Source organism: Drosophila navojoa, chromosome 3 (genome assembly GCF_054131105.1).
Source record: "Drosophila navojoa isolate 15081-1374.11 chromosome 3, UAZ_NAV_1.0, whole genome shotgun sequence".
NCBI classification, from domain to species: Eukaryota; Metazoa; Arthropoda; class Insecta; order Diptera; family Drosophilidae; genus Drosophila; species Drosophila navojoa.
In genome coordinates, this window is record NC_142891.1 from 29171577 (window position 1) to 29192676 (window position 21100).

Consider the following 21100-nt stretch of genomic DNA (forward strand, 5'->3'; position numbering starts at 1 on the left):
CGATACTCAATTTCCTTCTCTTTGAAGATATAAAACCTATGCCTTCGCTGCTTTACTCTACAGAGCAGCTAAGTTTTAGTATATTGTATGTTATCCAAGAAACAAATTGAAGTTTGTTATATACATATTTAAGTCGAATCATCTCGTGTGTAATGCCCATAATTATGTACATTGTACATAATGAAACATTTAAATAAGTATCTTAAAAAGTTTTTGAAATTTTGAAATTTTTAGTACGTTAGCTCTCGAGTTGTAAATTAAAATTTAAAAAAATTGTCAAAGGATCAATAGCATTTTGCTATAATAATGAATATATAATACTTTGATTTAATGTAGTATATGCATTACAATTGTTTTACTCATAATAAAAATGGAATTCCCTCAACATGCAACATGTATGCACTATTGTAAACAAGTTAAATTAAATTTCACTATTTTACAATTGCAAATATGCATTTCTCATCAAACGATTTAATATACATATGTATTTATCTATTTATGTACTTAAAGATTTGTATTTCCAATTAGTAACCGTATATGCATGTATTTCCAAAACACATTTCAAGTGCAACAGCACGATCTCTTAAATGTATGCATTTTAAATAAACAATTTACATTTATGCCAATGCACTAACTATTATTTTTTGCAAGCATTGTTAAAAAAACTTAAATCTTTGTATGTTGAAATTTTGAATAATTAAAATGTATTCATCATGTCTGACTTTAAAGGTTGATTTTCTGAACAATGGGTTGGTTCACTGATGGGATGAATTAATTGTCATAAACTAGTATATTTGGGTATTCAACGCATCTCTCAGTTGCTTATGCGGATTATAATTATTTATTTGGATAATAGAGAAGTTTCACGTTAAAGCTTTTCTTAACTTCTCGGAGGTCAAGTATAGGCAGTCCTTGAGCATGCTATGCGGATGACGCCACATCAGTTCGACGTTCAATGAAGGACGCCTCTGATGATTGCATAGCAGATGACAGGTCAAGGCAAAGAATAACGTCGGTTCTTAATAATTTGGGCTACGAAGTTTGCTTCAAGTTTATTTTTAAGGACGCCATAGTCGTTTAGATACGGCATTTTTCTCTAGAAGGAATGCACGCCTCAATTTTCCAGGAATGTTTAGGTAACTATAAGGAAGATGCCGATACCATTCTCAACGATAAATATCACATCATTAATAATCATATCGCAGAGTTCAACGATTCGCGACGGTGCCAGAAACTAGTTGCTGGGCGCATTTTGGGTCTGCTAAACGTCTGCAGTTCATATTTGCTATATATCAATACTTCCGGCTGATCAACCTGAGTATTACTATAGACCCTACACGAAAAATATAGAATAAAATAAAAATTAAATTTACATTTTATTTACCTAGGTATGTATGTACATATGTATTTTCACACCATTCGAGCAATAGCATAAAAATTAGGTGAGCAGCAAATAAATAATTATATAAAAAGAATAAATTGGTTTAATAAATAAAATAAAATAGCAAAGTATGTATAACGAGAACCTATAAATAATCTTTATACAATGGCATATGTATGTATTTAAAATTTCAAGTATCTAGCTTTAATAGCAACGTAAGAGATAGATGGACTAACAACACGACTAACGTTGCACAAAACAATTCGTAACGCTTAGCAACCTTAAACGTCAAAAATTATTTTTTTAAATAACAAGTAGTTTTACACAACTGAACTGAATTATACGACACAAATTTTGTGAAGACATATATTTGCCGAAAAAAAAACATTAACAATGTCTGATGATGGAGATTTCGAGTCCTGTGAATTTGGAAATACTGCGGAGCAGGGTCAACAGCGTGTTCTGGAGCCTGAAGAAATGGGTATACTTCCGCCTAACCATCCTTTGCTACGAAGATTTCAACTGTCCTTGAAGGAACATCTTTTGCGTACAAAAAATAAGCTGGAAAATGAGATAACGGATATTAAATATCATGTCAAGACCAAAGAGGAACGTAGGGAAGAGCAGGGGCTGGCATTGTATGATATGCAAAATAAAATTACATACCAGGAGCAACAAATCAAAGATATATCTGCCCAAATTGATGAACACATTGAAAAACGCCAATTGGAAGAAGCCGCTGTAGAGATTCTAAAAAAAGAATATGACGAGAAAATTAAGTTGACAAGAACTCAAAAATCATTATACCATACTCGAATGATGGAACTAGAAGATCTTCAAAGTTTGGGCAGTAATATCAAGAACTGGGCATACGAAGTGGAAGATGAAGTTAAAAATGCAAAGCGGATTGTTAGCCGCGATGCTCAATTGCAAAAACAGCTGTCAGAGGAAAAAAGAAAGTCAGACATACTATTTTATAGACTTGATATGGAAGTCAAGAAAAAAGAAGCAGAGCTGCAATCAATTGCCGAAGATGAAGTTGCAATTAAAGAGGTGGTTAATGTACTTAACATGAGCATTGCCGATGCTAACACTGATTTGGAGGCTTTACAAAATGAGCATAAGCGCTTAATTCAGGCATGGAGTGAAGTTATCATAGCTATTCAGCAAAGAGATAAAATACTGTTTCAAGTTCAGGACAATATACGGTACGTAATCCTTAATATATTATTAAAATTCCTATTGCATGGCAAACAAAATCAAATTTTCGATTATTCTCGATAAAAAAGTTATCGGATGCATGCCATATTTAAGCTCTCTAGCTTTTGTATTTTCTGAGATCGACGGACTCATACAGACGGACAGGGCTATATCTACTCAGCTCGTCGTCCTGATCAGGAATATATCTATACTTTATGGGGTCTGCGATGATTCCTTCTGCACATTAAATACGTTTTCACAGAAAAACGCGAAGAATTATTAAAATATCGATTCCTCGAAAGGTTCAGGTTATTTCGTAGTCGAGCAGTCTCGACTAGAGCATTCTTACTTGGTTTAAAATACATTAATATATATATTTTTTTTAAACAGTAAGCAAAAAGAATCAATAAAACTGAATTCAAATGGCATAGAGGCCGTGAAAAAGCAAATTTCAAGAGAAATGGAGCTTAACAAAAAGCTGGAATCCTTTAAGCAGAGATTGGCCGATGATATGAGTAACTTAAGTCGTGAATGTAAGTGAAAAAGTCTAATTAATCCCAATAAAGTTATTATTAATTTATACTTATTCTTAGGTCAAAGGGAATTGGAAGCACTACTGTCTTTGCAAACAAAGCTGGACGAATTTCCAGAGTTTCTAGCCCGTACCGAAGCCGATTTGCAAGAAGCAACCCGTGAAGGAAATAAATTATTATCAGAAATGCGAAGACTCGATCTGATTTTGGACAAAAACCAACAAAAGAAATTCAGAACTGAGGAGGCCATCTTGAAGTTAGCTCAGGATCAGCTTATCACTGATAAAGCTAGTGCTTATCGCTTAAAATTATTAAATAAAGCTCAAGATCATCGTCGAAGCGTTGACATTTCATTGTCGAAAGTACAAAACCAATTAGCATTGGCCATGCTCGATGTGGAGAAATTACGAAGCGTGTTATTTAATACAAAGAAACAAAATGACAAAGTTCAAGACAAATTAACTAAAGCTGAAGAAAAGTCAAACAGTTTAGACGATGAGCTAAAGAAGATACAATCTAAAATTGAAATCAAAATGCAGCGATTTGAAAAGCTTAACAGCCTAATTGAAGAGATTCACAGCGCTCATGGTGACGAAACTGGTAACCCAACTGAACTTAAGGTAATATTTAGCTGAACTTTAGATAGTATTTTTTTGCAAGCATAATTATACTCATTCATAATAGTCATGTGTCCGTCCGTCTGTGTGAAGTTAGAGACATGAAATTTAAAATACATACATACTCGAAAATGGGAAATCAGGGTATAATGGTTTTGTTTAAATGTATGTAATAGGCAGAGGGAGGCGTGACTGACAGCGTCGAAGGCGTATTTCAAATACTAGAGATGTATGCATATCCATGTTATAGTCATAATTATTAATAATTAAAGTTTCATGAAGATAGTCCATCTAGAGCTTTCTTACTTTCAGATTATGATTATAACATGGCTATGCATACATTTCCCAAGCACAAGTTTCTTGTATTTGAAATACGCCTTTTACAAAAGTGATGGTAAGGGGTGGATTTTGGGGTGGGGGATAAATTGCAACAAAAATCGAAATTGTATAAAAGCATATATAATTAAAAGTAGCGTTAAAGATGTAGGAGATATAGTTTTATAAATGGTTTTGGTTAACGTTACATTATTAGAAACATCAGATTTACTGTGTATAGACTTTGGCTACCACGCTCCTTTGTCCCTAATTAGTAAAGAACATATTTCAAGTGCTAAAAAACTGTGCTTCGGAATATACATACATACTTTAGAATCTTATGACCACGTGAAAACGTGAAATCAGGGTATAATCGTTTTGTTAAAGGTATGTAACAGACAGAAGGAGGCAGGCAGACCACACGAAGTATATATATTCTTGATCAGGGCGACGCCATGAGTCGATTTAGCCCTGTCCGCCTGTCCGTATATTTGAACGCATTGATTTCAGAAGATATAAGAGCTAGAGACTTCAAATTTTATTTAATCTCCGTATATATAGCGCGCAAATTCAGTTTATCACAAAAAATCGATAAGCCATCACGTTATTTTTATCGATAAAAAACCTTATCGAAAATCAGTTATAAAACAAGTAAGAAGATTGAAGGTTTCAGGGTATCTCACTGCTCGACTAGGAGATACCCTGAACCCTTCAATCTGACATTCTAATTATTCTGTACTTCTTTTAGGTACACATACATACACACGCACGTATTAGAACGCGCTCTGCTAACTGAGCAGTAAGCAGCGACTGTGCTTGGGCTGCGCTGCAGTGCGGGCAATATTATACGAAATTATTTGTTAAATAATTTAATTTCTAGACGTACGATCTCAATTTAGCTTTCAGAACTTAATCATAATGTTCAAATGTATGTACATTCCAAAGCACAAGTCTCTAGTTCTTAAAATATTTTTACAAATATGTGGGTGAGGGGTGTATATAGGGGTGGGGGTATATTACAACAAAAACCGAAATTATATAAAGTACACATCAATCTACAATTATAATTTGAAAGATATAAAAGATATAATTAAAAAAATTGAATATAATTAAATAAATAGCTTTCGATAAGGTTTTAAATTGTTAATAAAATATCGGGAGCAGCTATCGATTTGTATTGATAAACTCTAGCTCTTATATCTTCTGAGATCGACGCGTTCATACATACAGCTTGTCTCCCTGATCAAGAATATATATACTTTGTGGGGTCTGCCACGCCTCCATCTGCCTGTTACATACCTTTAACACAACGATTATACCCTGATTTCCCATTTTCAATGGGTTCAGGGTATAATTATATCTCCCACAACTTTAAAGCTAGAGTCTCCAAATTTAAAATGTATATTAAGATGCATTTCATACAATTTCAATTCTTGTTAATATTAACCGCCCAACCCTATATCCATCCCGTCACCCTCGTTTTTGTAAAAGGCGTATTTCAAATACTAGAGACTTGTGCTTTGGTATATACATACATTTAAACATTATGATTACGTTCTTAAAGTTTCGTTTGGATTGTACGTCTAGATTCTATAAATTAATTTATTCAACAATTAAAATTCTCATAATATTGCCAACACTGCAGCGTAGCCCAAGCGCAGTTGCCTGTGTATGTGTGCGTGTGTGTGTGCGAATTATTATTGAAATATCATTTGCTCGAAGGGTTCAGGGGATTACGTAGTCGATCAGTCTCGACTAGAGCTTTCTTACTTGTTAGAAACGTTTCTTATAATAGAGTTAGTCTTTTTGTGTAAATTACACAAATCTGGATATCTGGATGATTATCAGTATGATAATTTCATATTGGCAGGGTTCAGAGTTTTTCCTATTCGAAGATAGTTCACTCCCATTGAGTCTTTTAAATTTTAAGTAAATCGAAAGAGCTTGTCGAGAGTACTTGATCAGTATTGTAGGGTAGTACTGTAGTTTTGTATTTATTTATACCAGACGTTTTGTAAATAGTATAAATTAGCCTGTATATACTTGCCGGATTTAAAGTCCGCTCCAGCTTATGTTGCAGGCTTAATAACCAACTCTTTTACTGTTCACAGATAAAGCAAATTGAAAAATCTATTCATGTGGGCGAATACCAAATCAGAGAGCATCAACAATTTTGGATAATGCTTCAAAATCATTTTGTAAACTTAACCCATAAAAGAAGCGATCAATTACATGAAATTCAAGTAACTAGAAAACGTAAGTATTCGTCCAATAAAACAGAGATTGTAATCTCAAATGGTTTTCATACTTTAAGCTCAGGCCATAGCTTTAAGTTATGAACTGTGAAATGGTATGGCTATGGCTATATCCCTTTTCTCAGTAAACCTATTGTAAATGGGAAAGCAGGGTGTAATGGTTCTCTTAAAAATATGTAACAGGCAGAAGGAGGCGTGGCAGACCCCACAAAGAATATATATTCTTGATCAGGGCGACAAGCTGAGTCGATTTGGCCCTGTCCGTCTGTCCGTTCGTCCGTATGTATGAACGCGTCGATATAAGAAAATATAAGAATGTCCGCATTATTATTTAAAATTTCCGTATATATCGCGCGCATATCCAGTTTATCACTAAAAAACGATAACTCATTCCGATATTTCTTATCGATAAAAACTTTATTGAAAATCAGTTATAAAATTATATCTCTTGCAGCTTTAAAGCTAGAGTTTTCAAATTTATATATTAAGATGCATATATATATATTAAGATACATTTTATACAATTTCGGTTTCTGTTAAAATTTACCCCCCTCCCCTATATGCTACCTCTCAGTTTCATGTTTGTAAAAGGCTTATTTCTAATACTAGAGACTTGTGCTTTGGAATATACATACATGTATGTTTACGTTCTGACTTGTTTTAATTTGTTTTGCTTGACCTTTTATTTTCAGAATTATCAATCATAAAGCAAAAATCACTGAAAGTTGACCAAGAATTAGAAATATCTGAAAATAAGACAAGAGATCTAAGGCTAGATATTCAGAAGTATACCTCAAAATTGGAGCTACTTAATGAGAAAATATACACTAAACGAAGGAACCATGATATTGAAGAAAGCGAATACGAGCACGAACAGTTTGAGCTAAGCCAAAAATTGAAGGTATATTTGGTGATCTGCTTCAGTTTCTAAAATATTACATTAAAGTTATTTTCAGGATACCGAAATGAGTACATTAAAGTTAGAGAAAGATATAAATGAATTGTTAAATGAAATCGAGCTAAGCAAGGACCTCGTACTCGATAGACATAGAGAAGCTCTTTCCTGGGAAACAAAGCATAAATTAATTGAGGAAACTATTGATTGGACTAAAACTGAGCGTTCATTAAATGGTGAAATAGGGGCAATGAAAATTGAAATTCATAGAATGACCATTCGCTTGACTCAATTAAAACGTGCACAGGAAAAATTAGTGCAAGATTTAGAGCATTGTGTAATGCATCGTGAACAAATTTTCGTAAATGCATCGGTCAAAGAGCACGTTGATGCAAAAAAGAAGAAATATAAGAATGCATCCCAGGCTCAAATCAAGCTTGATGAAGTCCGCAACAAATCGAAAGCCATTCAAAATGAAATAACATTTCTTTCAGAAAAGCGCATTACTGATAACATAAATAATATTGAACGAATGGTCTACATTCTACGAAAAAATCAGAGCGATCTTAAAGAAGTTTCAAATAAGGATGCATCTATTCGAGCTCAGATTGAGGATGCACTTCTTTTGAAACATTTTAATTTAGAGCAAATAATTCGCAAACAAAATCGTGCTAAGGCATTCCGTAAATTAAATCAAACAAAAGGACAACAAAAAATTGTTAGATCAGATAGCACAATTGAGCAACAACTACAAGCTCAAATCGAAATGAATGATGCTTTAATGGAAATTGTTCAAACATTAACTAATGATTATCCCGAGAAAAAATCGTTTTTTTCAAAACTGTTGAACTTTTTAAAAGAATGAAAATTCTTTAAAAAAATTATAGTATTGTAAGATATGTTAGAATATATTTATGGTATATCTTAAACTGAGATTTCATTAAAACTATTGAGAATTATTTCAAACCTTATTCTTGTATTTTCATTACCCGACGTCAAATGAAATCAGTATGAAATACGAATATTTTCATATTTCATATTCTTCTTATATTATACAAGCAGCAGCTCACAAAAATTGGTGTATTTCAGATTCTATGGACTTGTGCTTTGGTATATACATACATTTAAACATTATGAAAACGATCTGAAAGTTTCACTAAGATTGTACATATAGAAATTAAATTATTCAACAAATAAATTCTCATAATAATGCCAACACCGCAGCGCAGCCCAAGCGCAGTCGCCTGTGTATGTGAGTAGTTCGTAGTCGAGCAGTCTTGACTAGAGCTTTCTTACTTGCTTATATATATATTCGTTTATTTACAATATTTTATAGCTATATTACAATATAGCGCGCAATGCTTGCGGTACGGCCGTAAGGCATTGCTTCACAAGCACTAACCTTAGCCTGGTACAGCTCGTCTTATTATTCGCTCAACTCTACGGAGCTCCGTCATAACTGGGGCCGTGAAGGTGCTTATTAGTTCCCAAGTGACCATATTATCCGCTCTGATTAGGTAGTCCATTGCCTCTTCCAGACGACGCCTCTCCTCGAGGGACCGTCCACATTCGAATAAAATGTGCTTGGTGTCTTCCACATGCCCTCGTCCGCACCAGGGGCATTCCTCAGTTTTCTCGTGACCGATGCGCTTCAAATAGCTCCGAAAGCATCCACGTCCCGCGAGAATCTGTGAAAAATAGAAATTATCCTGGCCGTGTTTGCGGTTTACCCATGGCTCGAGCTCCAGGATGAGCGTGTGTGTCCATCGCCCTTTAGTTGAGCTATTCCACCTCCTTTGCTATCGTGCAATACTGTTCGCCCTGATAGCGTTGCGTCGCGCAGGCGCATGTGAATTCCGCTCCACGGCTTTGGCGACCAAATCCTCCAGTGTCACCATGCCGGCTATGACGAGCGCCGCGTCATTAGAGACAGTCCTGAAAGCGCAGCTAACTCTGATTACGCTCAGTCTGTAGGTCGCGAAAATACCCCGGCTGTAGCTCGGCGTTGCCATCGCTCTTGACCATATTGGCGCAGCATAGAGACCGAATGACGCTCATTAGAAGCCGTCGTTGCTGTTTAGGTCCCCGCGTGTTAGGCATAATCCTTGAGAGACATTTACAAGAACCAGCTGCCTTTTTATGCACATACTCTAAGTGCTCGCGGAAAGTCAACCTTGTGTCTAACATGACACCAGTTTCCACTTAGACGACTTCCGTTTTGTACGCCGCTATCTCCTGTCAACTAGTTTTGGCACGTGCTGGTAGTTCCAAGCGTAGTACGCCGTCGTACGTGATATTCCACAGGAGAGGCCCTCGCACTGAGCTTCGGGGTACTCCAGCTGACACTATATGAGTTTGGGGACCCTTACTCATGTTCTATACCAGTGTTCTTCCTCTGAAGTAGCTCTTTATTGTATCTTTTAGATTCTTAGGGATATAATATTTTGATAGCGCATCTAGTATTGCTTTGTCCCGTGCTTCTATCTTGTTCCCTGGATGGCGAAAGTAGCCAGACCAACAACTTTATTTAGCGCGTCTGTTATTGACCGGGCCTTCTGGAAACCAAATTGATTTGGTGACAGGCCTTTGGCACTAGCAATAACGGTCTCCAGTCTAGAGCAAATCAATTTCTCAAACACCTTTCCCATGGTGTCTAAGAGACAGATCGGTCTGTATGAAGATGGCTCATCTGGTGGTTTGCCAGCTTTGGGTAACAATACCCGGTTCTGGATTTTTCATGCCGCAGGGAACGGTTCCATGCATACATACATTGTATCGTTGTATCGTTCGGGAAACATACTAAGAACTACTAATATTTCCTCGTCCGTAACAAAAACAAGCAGACACGGACTCAGGGCCGTGAATGGAGCTTAATCTTACTGAATGGAGCTTAACTACTATCATATATGCCCTGCCCCAAGGGTGATATTCATATGAGTCACACAACTCCAGAAAGCGTTCTCTTTTGCTTGCCCGAATGGCCTTCTTCAACTGTCTTCTTGCTGCCTGGTAAGCTAATTGTTTTTCGAAAAACGTAGACCTACCGTGAGCCCGTCGGTAGCTGCTTCTCACCTGAATGCATTGGCGTCGAATGTCACCTATTTGAGCATTCCACCAATACGTAGGCTCTTGGTGTCGCGTCAACTGATTGCAGCGTAATGTGCTAGCATCCTCAGCAAGCACCGTTGTGAATACACTGAGCTGCTTGCTGGGAGCCATAAGTTACCATATCGAACCCATTGAATGACTTAACATTCAAAAATACATTCGTTGAGTTGCCGCTCTTGTGGATCTTGGTGAGCAACACAGTGATTTAAGTTAACGTTAATATTTTATTTTACGCGCAGCTTCACGGTAGTGTTCAGGCATGCACATATGAATATACGAAGATCGTATACATGCTTCCGACGCACTCAGCGACTAGCAGGTAGTGCGCTGTGAAAAGATAAGGGTCACATGTACGGACTGCATAAATAGACAAATGAAGACCAACCCTTGCAACCCAAGAGTCAGATTACGAAGGAGACGAGCGCTGAGCCTTACGATAGGATAAGAATAGCTAATAGACCAACGCGGAGTCTTACACACTCAGCGATGAGATAAGAATATGTAATAGCCCAATGCTGAGCCTTACACACTCAGCAACACATACACTAGAATTAAGGGTTGAAATTATGCATGAGTCTGGGTATATAAGCCCGGGCTCAGAGAATAAAGATCAATACGAAACTAAACACCATCATAGTCAGGTGTATTCGTTCATGGTCCTTCGATCCGTACCACAAGACTACTAAATATCAAAAGTTGTAACAAGTGAAAAATTATTTTTTAAAATAAGAAGTGCTTTCCTTTTGGCTTACCAAAACACACTGTGAGTAAAGGCACAGCAAGATCAACAAGGCGATCAAAACAAAAATGCCTCCAACAGGTTAAGCCAAAAAGAAAATCAATCACAAATATACGAAAACTACAACAACCACAACAAGATGCAGTCAGCAAAGGTTTTTGAAATGCTAAAGAAGCAATCAGACTTATATGACACCATTTTAAAGGCCATCGCTGATAAGGACGCGTTAGCAGTCGTAGATAAGTTGGCAGAAGATTTCAATGTCGACGTTAAGTAAATTCGATATCGCAAACTATCATCCGTATTTTACCCAGAATATATAGGATGGATTGATGGGAAAAATCAGGATCTACAAAGAGGCTCTGATGAAGGTTGAAACTGCCGACCTCGATATAGACACCGACAAACCATCCACCAGCAAGAATTGGCATACGCAAGCTGAGGTACCCAAAGAACCGAAAACTCAACATGAAGTACTGTTTTCACGAAGTGGTTCTGGTAGAGCTTGTGGACAAAAAAGCACTAAAAGTAAGGAAAGAAATGGCAGAAGTAACTGCTATCCTGGAGAGCAACAACAGCGAAGAAATACTTGCCTATAAAGGCAGGCTATCCATCCGATGGAAAAAAGTCCAATCAGCGTTGGCGGATCTAGAGGCAAGATATGGAAATTCTGCCGGTGATAGCGACGAAATAGAAGAACTGGAATGCAACGTCGATGAACTATTATCTAGACTTGACAGGAAATTACACAACTTGCATACCAGCAAGGAAGACGTCCCCGAGCTACCGAAAACGGATCTTCCTCAATTTAATGGAAGTCCCAATGAGTGGTCCTTCGAGCCGGATGCAGTATTTTTAATACTTCGATGCAGTCCACAAGGAAAAGTGTTTGTGTGCATTGGCTTACCAACCCAAGCTGTGAGTCGAGGCACAGCAAGATCAGCCTAGTGATCGAAACAAAAAAACCTCCAACGGGAAAAGCCAATGGATCTACAATAAACACACAACTGTGTCGTCAACCATCAATATTTAACGAGAAATATTTGATGGCATCATGGCAGAAATCAGAACCAAAGTTGCCGATCACGCCATAGACACAGGCCAACTTCATAACTGGGCAACCAGACCGGAAACATCAAGGCAAGAGATTTTATTATTCGGTTGGTCGAGCCCAATGGAAGAGTTGGCAAAACTTGTGGATAAAAAAGCTCTAAGATTACGGAAATGGCGGAAAAGTCTGCCATCTCAGAGCATAACATCCATACATTCTACGAAAAAATCAGAGCGATCTTAAAGAAGTTTCAAATAAGGATGCATCTATTCGAGCTCAGATTGAGGATGCACTTCTTTTGAAACATTTTAATTTAGAGCAAATAATTCGCAAACAAAATCGTGCTAAGGCATTCCGTAAATTAAATCAAACAAAAGGACAACAAAAAATTGTTAGATCAGATAGCACAATTGAGCAACAACTACAAGCTCAAATCGAAATGAATGATGCTTTAATGGAAATTGTTCAAACATTAACTAATGATTATCCCGAGAAAAAATCGTTTTTTTCAAAACTGTTGAACTTTTTAAAAGAATGAAAATTCTTAAAAAAAATTATAGTATTGTAAGATATGTTAGAATATATTTATGGTATATCTTAAACTGAGATTTCATTAAAACTATTGAGAATTATTTCAAACCTTATTCTTGTATTTTCATTACCCGACGTCAAATGAAATCAGTATGAAATACGAATATTTTCATATTTCATATTCTTCTTATATTATACAAGCAGCAGCTCACAAAAATTGGTGTATTTCAGATTCTATGGACTTGTGCTTTGGTATATACATACATTTAAACATTATGAAAACGATCTGAAAGTTTCACTAAGATTGTACATATAGAAATTAAATTATTCAACAAATAAATTCTCATAATAATGCCAACACCGCAGCGCAGCCCAAGCGCAGTCGCCTGTGTATGTGAGTAGTTCGTAGTCGAGCAGTCTTGACTAGAGCTTTCTTACTTGCTTATATATATATTCGTTTATTTACAATATTTTATAGCTATATTACAATATAGCGCGCAATGCTTGCGGTACGGCCGTAAGGCATTGCTTCACAAGCACTAACCTTAGCCTGGTACAGCTCGTCTTATTATTCGCTCAACTCTACGGAGCTCCGTCATAACTGGGGCCGTGAAGGTGCTTATTAGTTCCCAAGTGACCATATTATCCGCTCTGATTAGGTGGTCCATTGCCTCTTCCAGACGACGCCTCTCCTCGAGGGACCGTCCACATTCGAATAAAATGTGCTTGGTGTCTTCCACATGCCCTCGTCCGCACCAGGGGCATTCCTCAGTTTTCTCGTGACCGATGCGCTTCAAATAGCTCCGAAAGCATCCACGTCCCGCGAGAATCTGTGAAAAATAGAAATTATCCTGGCCGTGTTTGCGGTTTACCCATGGCTCGAGCTCCAGGATGAGCGTGTGTGTCCATCGCCCTTTAGTTGAGCTATTCCACCTCCTTTGCTATCGTGCAATACTGTTCGCCCTGATAGCGTTGCGTCGCGCAGGCGCATGTGAATTCCGCTCCACGGCTTTGGCGACCAAATCCTCCAGTGTCACCATGCCGGCTATGACGAGCGCCGCGTCATTAGAGACAGTCCTGAAAGCGCAGCTAACTCTGATTACGCCCAGTCTGTAGGTCGCGAAAATACCCCGGCTGTAGCTCGGCGTTGCCATCGCTCTTGACCATATTGGCGCAGCATAGAGACCGAATGACGCTCATTAGAAGCCGTCGTTGCTGTTTAGGTCCCCGCGTGTTAGGCATAATCCTTGAGAGACATTTACAAGAACCAGCTGCCTTTTTATGCACATACTCTAAGTGCTCGCGGAAAGTCAACCTTGTGTCTAACATGACACCAGTTTCCACTTAGACGACTTCCGTTTTGTACGCCGCTATCTCCTGTCAACTAGTTTTGGCACGTGCTGGTAGTTCCAAGCGTAGTACGCCGTCGTACGTGATATTCCACAGGAGAGGCCCTCGCACTGAGCTTCGGGGTACTCCAGCTGACACTATATGAGTTTGGGGACCCTTACTCATGTTCTATACCAGTGTTCTTCCTCTGAAGTAGCTCTTTATTGTATCTTTTAGATTCTTAGGGATATAATATTTTGATAGCGCATCTAGTATTGCTTTGTCCCGTGCTTCTATCTTGTTCCCTGGATGGCGAAAGTAGCCAGACCAACAACTTTATTTAGCGCGTCTGTTATTGACCGGGCCTTCTGGAAAGCAAATTGATTTGGTGACAGGCCTTTGGCACTAGCAATAACGGTCTCCAGTCTAGAGCAAATCAATTTCTCAAACACCTTTCCCATGGTGTCTAAGAGACAGATCGGTCTGTATGAAGATGGCTCATCTGGTGGTTTGCCAGCTTTGGGTAACAATACCCGGTTCTGGATTTTTCATGCCGCAGGGAACGGTTCCATGCATACATACATTGTATCGTTGTATCGTTCGGGAAACGTACTAAGAACTACTAATATTTCCTCGTCCGTAACAAAAACAAGCAGACACGGACTCAGGGCCGTGAATGGAGCTTAATCTTACTGAATGGAGCTTAACTACTATCATATATGCCCTGCCCCAAGGGTGATATTCATATGAGTCACACAACTCCAGGAAGCGTTCTCTTTTGCTTGCCCGAATGGCCTTCTTCAACTGTCTTCTTGCTGCCTGGTAAGCTAATTGTTTTTCGAAAAACGTAGACCTACCGTGAGCCCGTCGGTAGCTGCTTCTCACCTGAATGCATTGGCGTCGAATGTCACCTATTTGAGCATTCCACCAATACGTAGGCTCTTGGTGTCGCGTCAACTGATTGCAGCGTAATGTGCTAGCATCCTCAGCAAGCACCGTTGTGAATACACTGAGCTGCTTGCTGGGAGCCATAAGTTACCATATCGAACCCATTGAATGACTTAACATTCGAAAATACATTCGTTGAGTTGCCGCTCTTGTGGATCTTGGTGAGCAACACAGTGATTTAAGTTAACGTTAATATTTTATTTTACGCGCAGCTTCACGGTAGTGTTCAGGCATGCACATATGAATATACGAAGATCGTATACATGCTTCCGACGCACTCAGCGACTAGCAGGTAGTGCGCTGTGAAAAGATAAGGGTCACATGTACGGACTGCATAAATAGACAAATGAAGACCAACCCTTGCAACCCAAGAGTCAGATTACGAAGGAGACGAGCGCTGAGCCTTACGATAGGATAAGAATAGCTAATAGACCAACGCGGAGTCTTACACACTCAGCGATGAGATAAGAATATGTAATAGCCCAATGCTGAGCCTTACACACTCAGCAACACATACACTAGATTTAAGGGTTGAAATTATGCATGAGTCTGGGTATATAAGCCCGGGCTCAGAGAATAAAGATCAATACGAAACTAAACACCATCATAGTCAAGTGTATTCGTTCATGGTCCTTCGATCCGTACCACAAGACTACTAAATATCAAAAGTTGTAACAAGTGAAAAATTATTTTTTAAAATAAGAAGTGCTTTCCTTTTGGCTTACCAAAACACACTGTGAGTAAAGGCACAGCAAGATCAACAAGGCGATCAAAACAAAAATGCCTCCAACAGGTTAAGCCAAAAAGAAAATCAATCACAAATATACGAAAACTACAACAACCACAACAAGATGCAGTCAGCAAAGGTTTTTGAAATGCTAAAGAAGCAATCAGACTTATATGACACCATTTTAAAGGCCATCGCTGATAAGGACGCGTTAGCAGTCGTAGATAAGTTGGCAGAAGATTTCAATGTCGACGTTAAGTAAATTCGATATCGCAAACTATCATCCGTATTTTACCCAGAATATATAGGATGGATTGATGGGAAAAATCAGGATCTACAAAGAGGCTCTGATGAAGGTTGAAACTGCCGACCTCGATATAGACACCGACAAACCATCCACCAGCAAGAATTGGCATACGCAAGCTGAGGTACCCAAAGAACCGAAAACTCAACATGAAGTACTGTTTTCACGAAGTGGTTCTGGTAGAGCTTGTGGACAAAAAAGCACTAAAAGTAAGGAAAGAAATGGCAGAAGTAACTGCTATCCTGGAGAGCAACAACAGCGAAGAAATACTTGCCTATAAAGGCAGGCTATCCATCCGATGGAAAAAAGTCCAATCAGCGTTGGCGGATCTAGAGGCAAGATATGGAAATTCTGCCGGTGATAGCGACGAAATAGAAGAACTGGAATGCAACGTCGATGAACTATTATCTAGACTTGACAGGAAATTACACAACTTGCATACCAGCAAGGAAGACGTCCCCGAGCTACCGAAAACGGATCTTCCTCAATTTAATGGAAGTCCCAATGAGTGGTCCTTCGAGCCGGATGCAGTATTTTTAATACTTCGATGCAGTCCACAAGGAAAAGTGTTTGTGTGCATTGGCTTACCAACCCAAGCTGTGAGTCGAGGCACAGCAAGATCAGCCTAGTGATCGAAACAAAAAAACCTCCAACGGGAAAAGCCAATGGATCTACAATAAACACACAACTGTGTCGTCAACCATCAATATTTAACGAGAAATATTTGATGGCATCATGGCAGAAATCAGAACCAAAGTTGCCGATCACGCCATAGACACAGGCCAACTTCATAACTGGGCAACCAGACCGGAAACATCAAGGCAAGAGATTTTATTATTCGGTTGGTCGAGCCCAATGGAAGAGTTGGCAAAACTTGTGGATAAAAAAGCTCTAAGATTACGGAAATGGCGGAAAAGTCTGCCATCTCAGAGCATAACATCCATACATTCTACGAAAAAATCAGAGCGATCTTAAAGAAGTTTCAAATAAGGATGCATCTATTCGAGCTCAGATTGAGGATGCACTTCTTTTGAAACATTTTAATTTAGAGCAAATAATTCGCAAACAAAATCGTGCTAAGGCATTCCGTAAATTAAATCAAACAAAAGGACAACAAAAAATTGTTAGATCAGATAGCACAATTGAGCAACAACTACAAGCTCAAATCGAAATGAATGATGCTTTAATGGAAATTGTTCAAACATTAACTAATGATTATCCCGAGAAAAAATCGTTTTTTTCAAAACTGTTGAACTTTTTAAAAGAATGAAAATTCTTAAAAAAAATTATAGTATTGTAAGATATGTTAGAATATATTTATGGTATATCTTAAACTGAGATTTCATTAAAACTATTGAGAATTATTTCAAACCTTATTCTTGTATTTTCATTACCCGACGTCAAATGAAATCAGTATGAAATACGAATATTTTCATATTTCATATTCTTCTTATATTATACAAGCAGCAGCTCACAAAAATTGGTGTATTTCAGATTCTATGGACTTGTGCTTTGGTATATACATACATTTAAACATTATGAAAACGATCTGAAAGTTTCACTAAGATTGTACATATAGAAATTAAATTATTCAACAAATAAATTCTCATAATAATGCCAACACCGCAGCGCAGCCCAAGCGCAGTCGCCTGTGTATGTGAGTAGTTCGTAGTCGAGCAGTCTTGACTAGAGCTTTCTTACTTGCTTATATATATATTCGTTTATTTACAATATTTTATAGCTATATTACAATATAGCGCGCAATGCTTGCGGTACGGCCGTAAGGCATTGCTTCACAAGCACTAACCTTAGCCTGGTACAGCTCGTCTTATTATTCGCTCAACTCTACGGAGCTCCGTCATAACTGGGGCCGTGAAGGTGCTTATTAGTTCCCAAGTGACCATATTATCCGCTCTGATTAGGTGGTCCATTGCCTCTTCCAGACGACGCCTCTCCTCGAGGGACCGTCCACATTCGAATAAAATGTGCTTGGTGTCTTCCACATGCCCTCGTCCGCACCAGGGGCATTCCTCAGTTTTCTCGTGACCGATGCGCTTCAAATAGCTCCGAAAGCATCCACGTCCCGCGAGAATCTGTGAAAAATAGAAATTATCCTGGCCGTGTTTGCGGTTTACCCATGGCTCGAGCTCCAGGATGAGCGTGTGTGTCCATCGCCCTTTAGTTGAGCTATTCCACCTCCTTTGCTATCGTGCAATACTGTTCGCCCTGATAGCGTTGCGTCGCGCAGGCGCATGTGAATTCCGCTCCACGGCTTTGGCGACCAAATCCTCCAGTGTCACCATGCCGGCTATGACGAGCGCCGCGTCATTAGAGACAGTCCTGAAAGCGCAGCTAACTCTGATTACGCCCAGTCTGTAGGTCGCGAAAATACCCCGGCTGTAGCTCGGCGTTGCCATCGCTCTTGACCATATTGGCGCAGCATAGAGACCGAATGACGCTCATTAGAAGCCGTCGTTGCTGTTTAGGTCCCCGCGTGTTAGGCATAATCCTTGAGAGACATTTACAAGAACCAGCTGCCTTTTTATGCACATACTCTAAGTGCTCGCGGAAAGTCAACCTTGTGTCTAACATGACACCAGTTTCCACTTAGACGACTTCCGTTTTGTACGCCGCTATCTCCTGTCAACTAGTTTTGGCACGTGCTGGTAGTTCCAAGCGTAGTACGCCGTCGTACGTGATATTCCACAGGAGAGGCCCTCGCACTGAGCTTCGGGGTACTCCAGCTGACACTATATGAGTTTGGGGACCCTTACTCATGTTCTATACCAGTGTTCTTCCTCTGAAGTAGCTCTTTATTGTATCTTTTAGATTCTTAGGGATATAATATTTTGATAGCGCATCTAGTATTGCTTTGTCCCGTGCTTCTATCTTGTTCCCTGGATGGCGAAAGTAGCCAGACCAACAACTTTATTTAGCGCGTCTGTTATTGACCGGGCCTTCTGGAAAGCAAATTGATTTGGTGACAGGCCTTTGGCACTAGCAATAACGGTCTCCAGTCTAGAGCAAATCAATTTCTCAAACACCTTTCCCATGGTGTCTAAGAGACAGATCGGTCTGTATGAAGATGGCTCATCTGGTGGTTTGCCAGCTTTGGGTAACAATACCCGGTTCTGGATTTTTCATGCCGCAGGGAACGGTTCCATGCATACATACATTGTATCGTTGTATCGTTCGGGAAACGTACTAAGAACTACTAATATTTCCTCGTCCGTAACAAAAACAAGCAGACACGGACTCAGGGCCGTGAATGGAGCTTAATCTTACTGAATGGAGCTTAACTACTATCATATATGCCCTGCCCCAAGGGTGATATTCATATGAGTCACACAACTCCAGGAAGCGTTCTCTTTTGCTTGCCCGAATGGCCTTCTTCAACTGTCTTCTTGCTGCCTGGTAAGCTAATTGTTTTTCGAAAAACGTAGACCTACCGTGAGCCCGTCGGTAGCTGCTTCTCACCTGAATGCATTGGCGTCGAATGTCACCTATTTGAGCATTCCACCAATACGTAGGCTCTTGGTGTCGCGTCAACTGATTGCAGCGTAATGTGCTAGCATCCTCAGCAAGCACCGTTGTGAATACACTGAGCTGCTTGCTGGGAGCCATAAGTTACCATATCGAACCCATTGAATGACTTAACATTCGAAAATACATTCGTTGAGTTGCCGCTCTTGTGGATCTTGGTGAGCAACACAGTGATTTAAGTTAACGTTAATATTTTATTTTACGCGCAGCTTCACGGTAGTGTTCAGGCATGCACATATGAATATACGAAGATCGTATACATGCTTCCGACGCACTCAGCGACTAGCAGGTAGTGCGCTGTGAAAAGATAAGGGTCACATGTACGGACTGCATAAATAGACAAATGAAGACCAACCCTTGCAACCCAAGAGTCAGATTACGAAGGAGACGAGCGCTGAGCCTTACGATAGGATAAGAATAGCTAATAGACCAACGCGGAGTCTTACACACTCAGCGATGAGATAAGAATATGTAATAGCCCAATGCTGAGCCTTACACACTCAGCAACACATACACTAGATTTAAGGGTTGAAATTATGCATGAGTCTGGGTATATAAGCCCGGGCTCAGAGAATAAAGATCAATACGAAACTAAACACCATCATAGTCAAGTGTATTCGTTCATGGTCCTTCGATCCGTACCACAAGACTACTAAATATCAAAAGTTGTAACAAGTGAAAAATTATTTTTTAAAATAAGAAGTGCTTTCCTTTTGGCTTACCAAAACACACTGTGAGTAAAGGCACAGCAAGATCAACAAGGCGATCAAAACAAAAATGCCTCCAACAGGTTAAGCCAAAAAGAAAATCAATCACAAATATACGAAAACTACAACAACCACAACAAGATGCAGTCAGCAAAGGTTTTTGAAATGCTAAAGAAGCAATCAGACTTATATGACACCATTTTAAAGGCCATCGCTGATAAGGACGCGTTAGCAGTCGTAGATAAGTTGGCAGAAGATTTCAATGTCGACGTTAAGTAAATTCGATATCGCAAACTATCATCCGTATTTTACCCAAAATATATAGGATGGATTGATGGGAAAAATCAGGATCTACAAAGAGGCTCTGATGAAGGTTGAAACTGCCGACCTCGATATAGACACCGACAAACCATCCACCAGCAAGAATTGGCATACGCAAGCTGAGGTACCCAAAGAACCGAAAACTCAACATGAAGTACTGTTTTCACGAAGTGGTTCTGGTAGAGCTTGTGGACAAAAAAGCACTAAAAGTAAGGAAAGAAATGGCAGAAGTAACTGCTATCCTGGAGAGCAACAACAGCGAAGAAATACTTGCCTATAAAGGCAGGCTATCCATCCGATGGAAAAAAGTCCAATCAGCGTTGGCGGATCTAGAGGCAAGATATGGAAATTCTGCCGGTGATAGCGACGAAATAGAAGAACTGGAATGCAACGTCGATGAACTATTATCTAGACTTGACAGGAAATTACACAACTTGCATACCAGCAAGGAAGACGTCCCCGAGCTACCGAAAACGGATCTTCCGCAATTTAATGGAAGTCCCAATGAGTGGTCCTTCGAGCCGGATGCAGTATTTTTAATACTTCGATGCAGTCCACAAGGAAAAGTGTTTGTGTGCATTGGCTTACCAACCCAA

At 39.2% G+C, this 21100-nt stretch overlaps 2 protein-coding genes across 2 annotated transcripts in view; both read left to right on the forward strand.

Annotated features, from left to right (window-relative positions):
* The window catches only part of LOC149091970 (uncharacterized), a 98903-nt gene extending 87893 nt beyond the window's left edge, over positions 1-11010 (forward strand). Inside the window, exon 2 of the mRNA XM_089257671.1 lies at positions 10946-11010. The gene's annotated coding sequence lies outside the window, so the exon portion shown is untranslated. The remainder of the gene's footprint in view (positions 1-10945) is intronic.
* Positions 1649-8105, forward strand: l(2)41Ab (lethal (2) 41Ab). The gene is made up of 6 exons (XM_089257635.1): positions 1649-2589; positions 2972-3114; positions 3175-3734; positions 6158-6302; positions 6994-7202; positions 7258-8105. Exons 1-6 carry the CDS (start codon positions 1775-1777, stop codon positions 8059-8061), a joined length of 2676 nt encoding a protein of 891 aa, XP_089113761.1. The 5' UTR covers positions 1649-1774; the 3' UTR covers positions 8062-8105.
* Positions 11011-21100: the final 10090 nt, after the last annotated feature.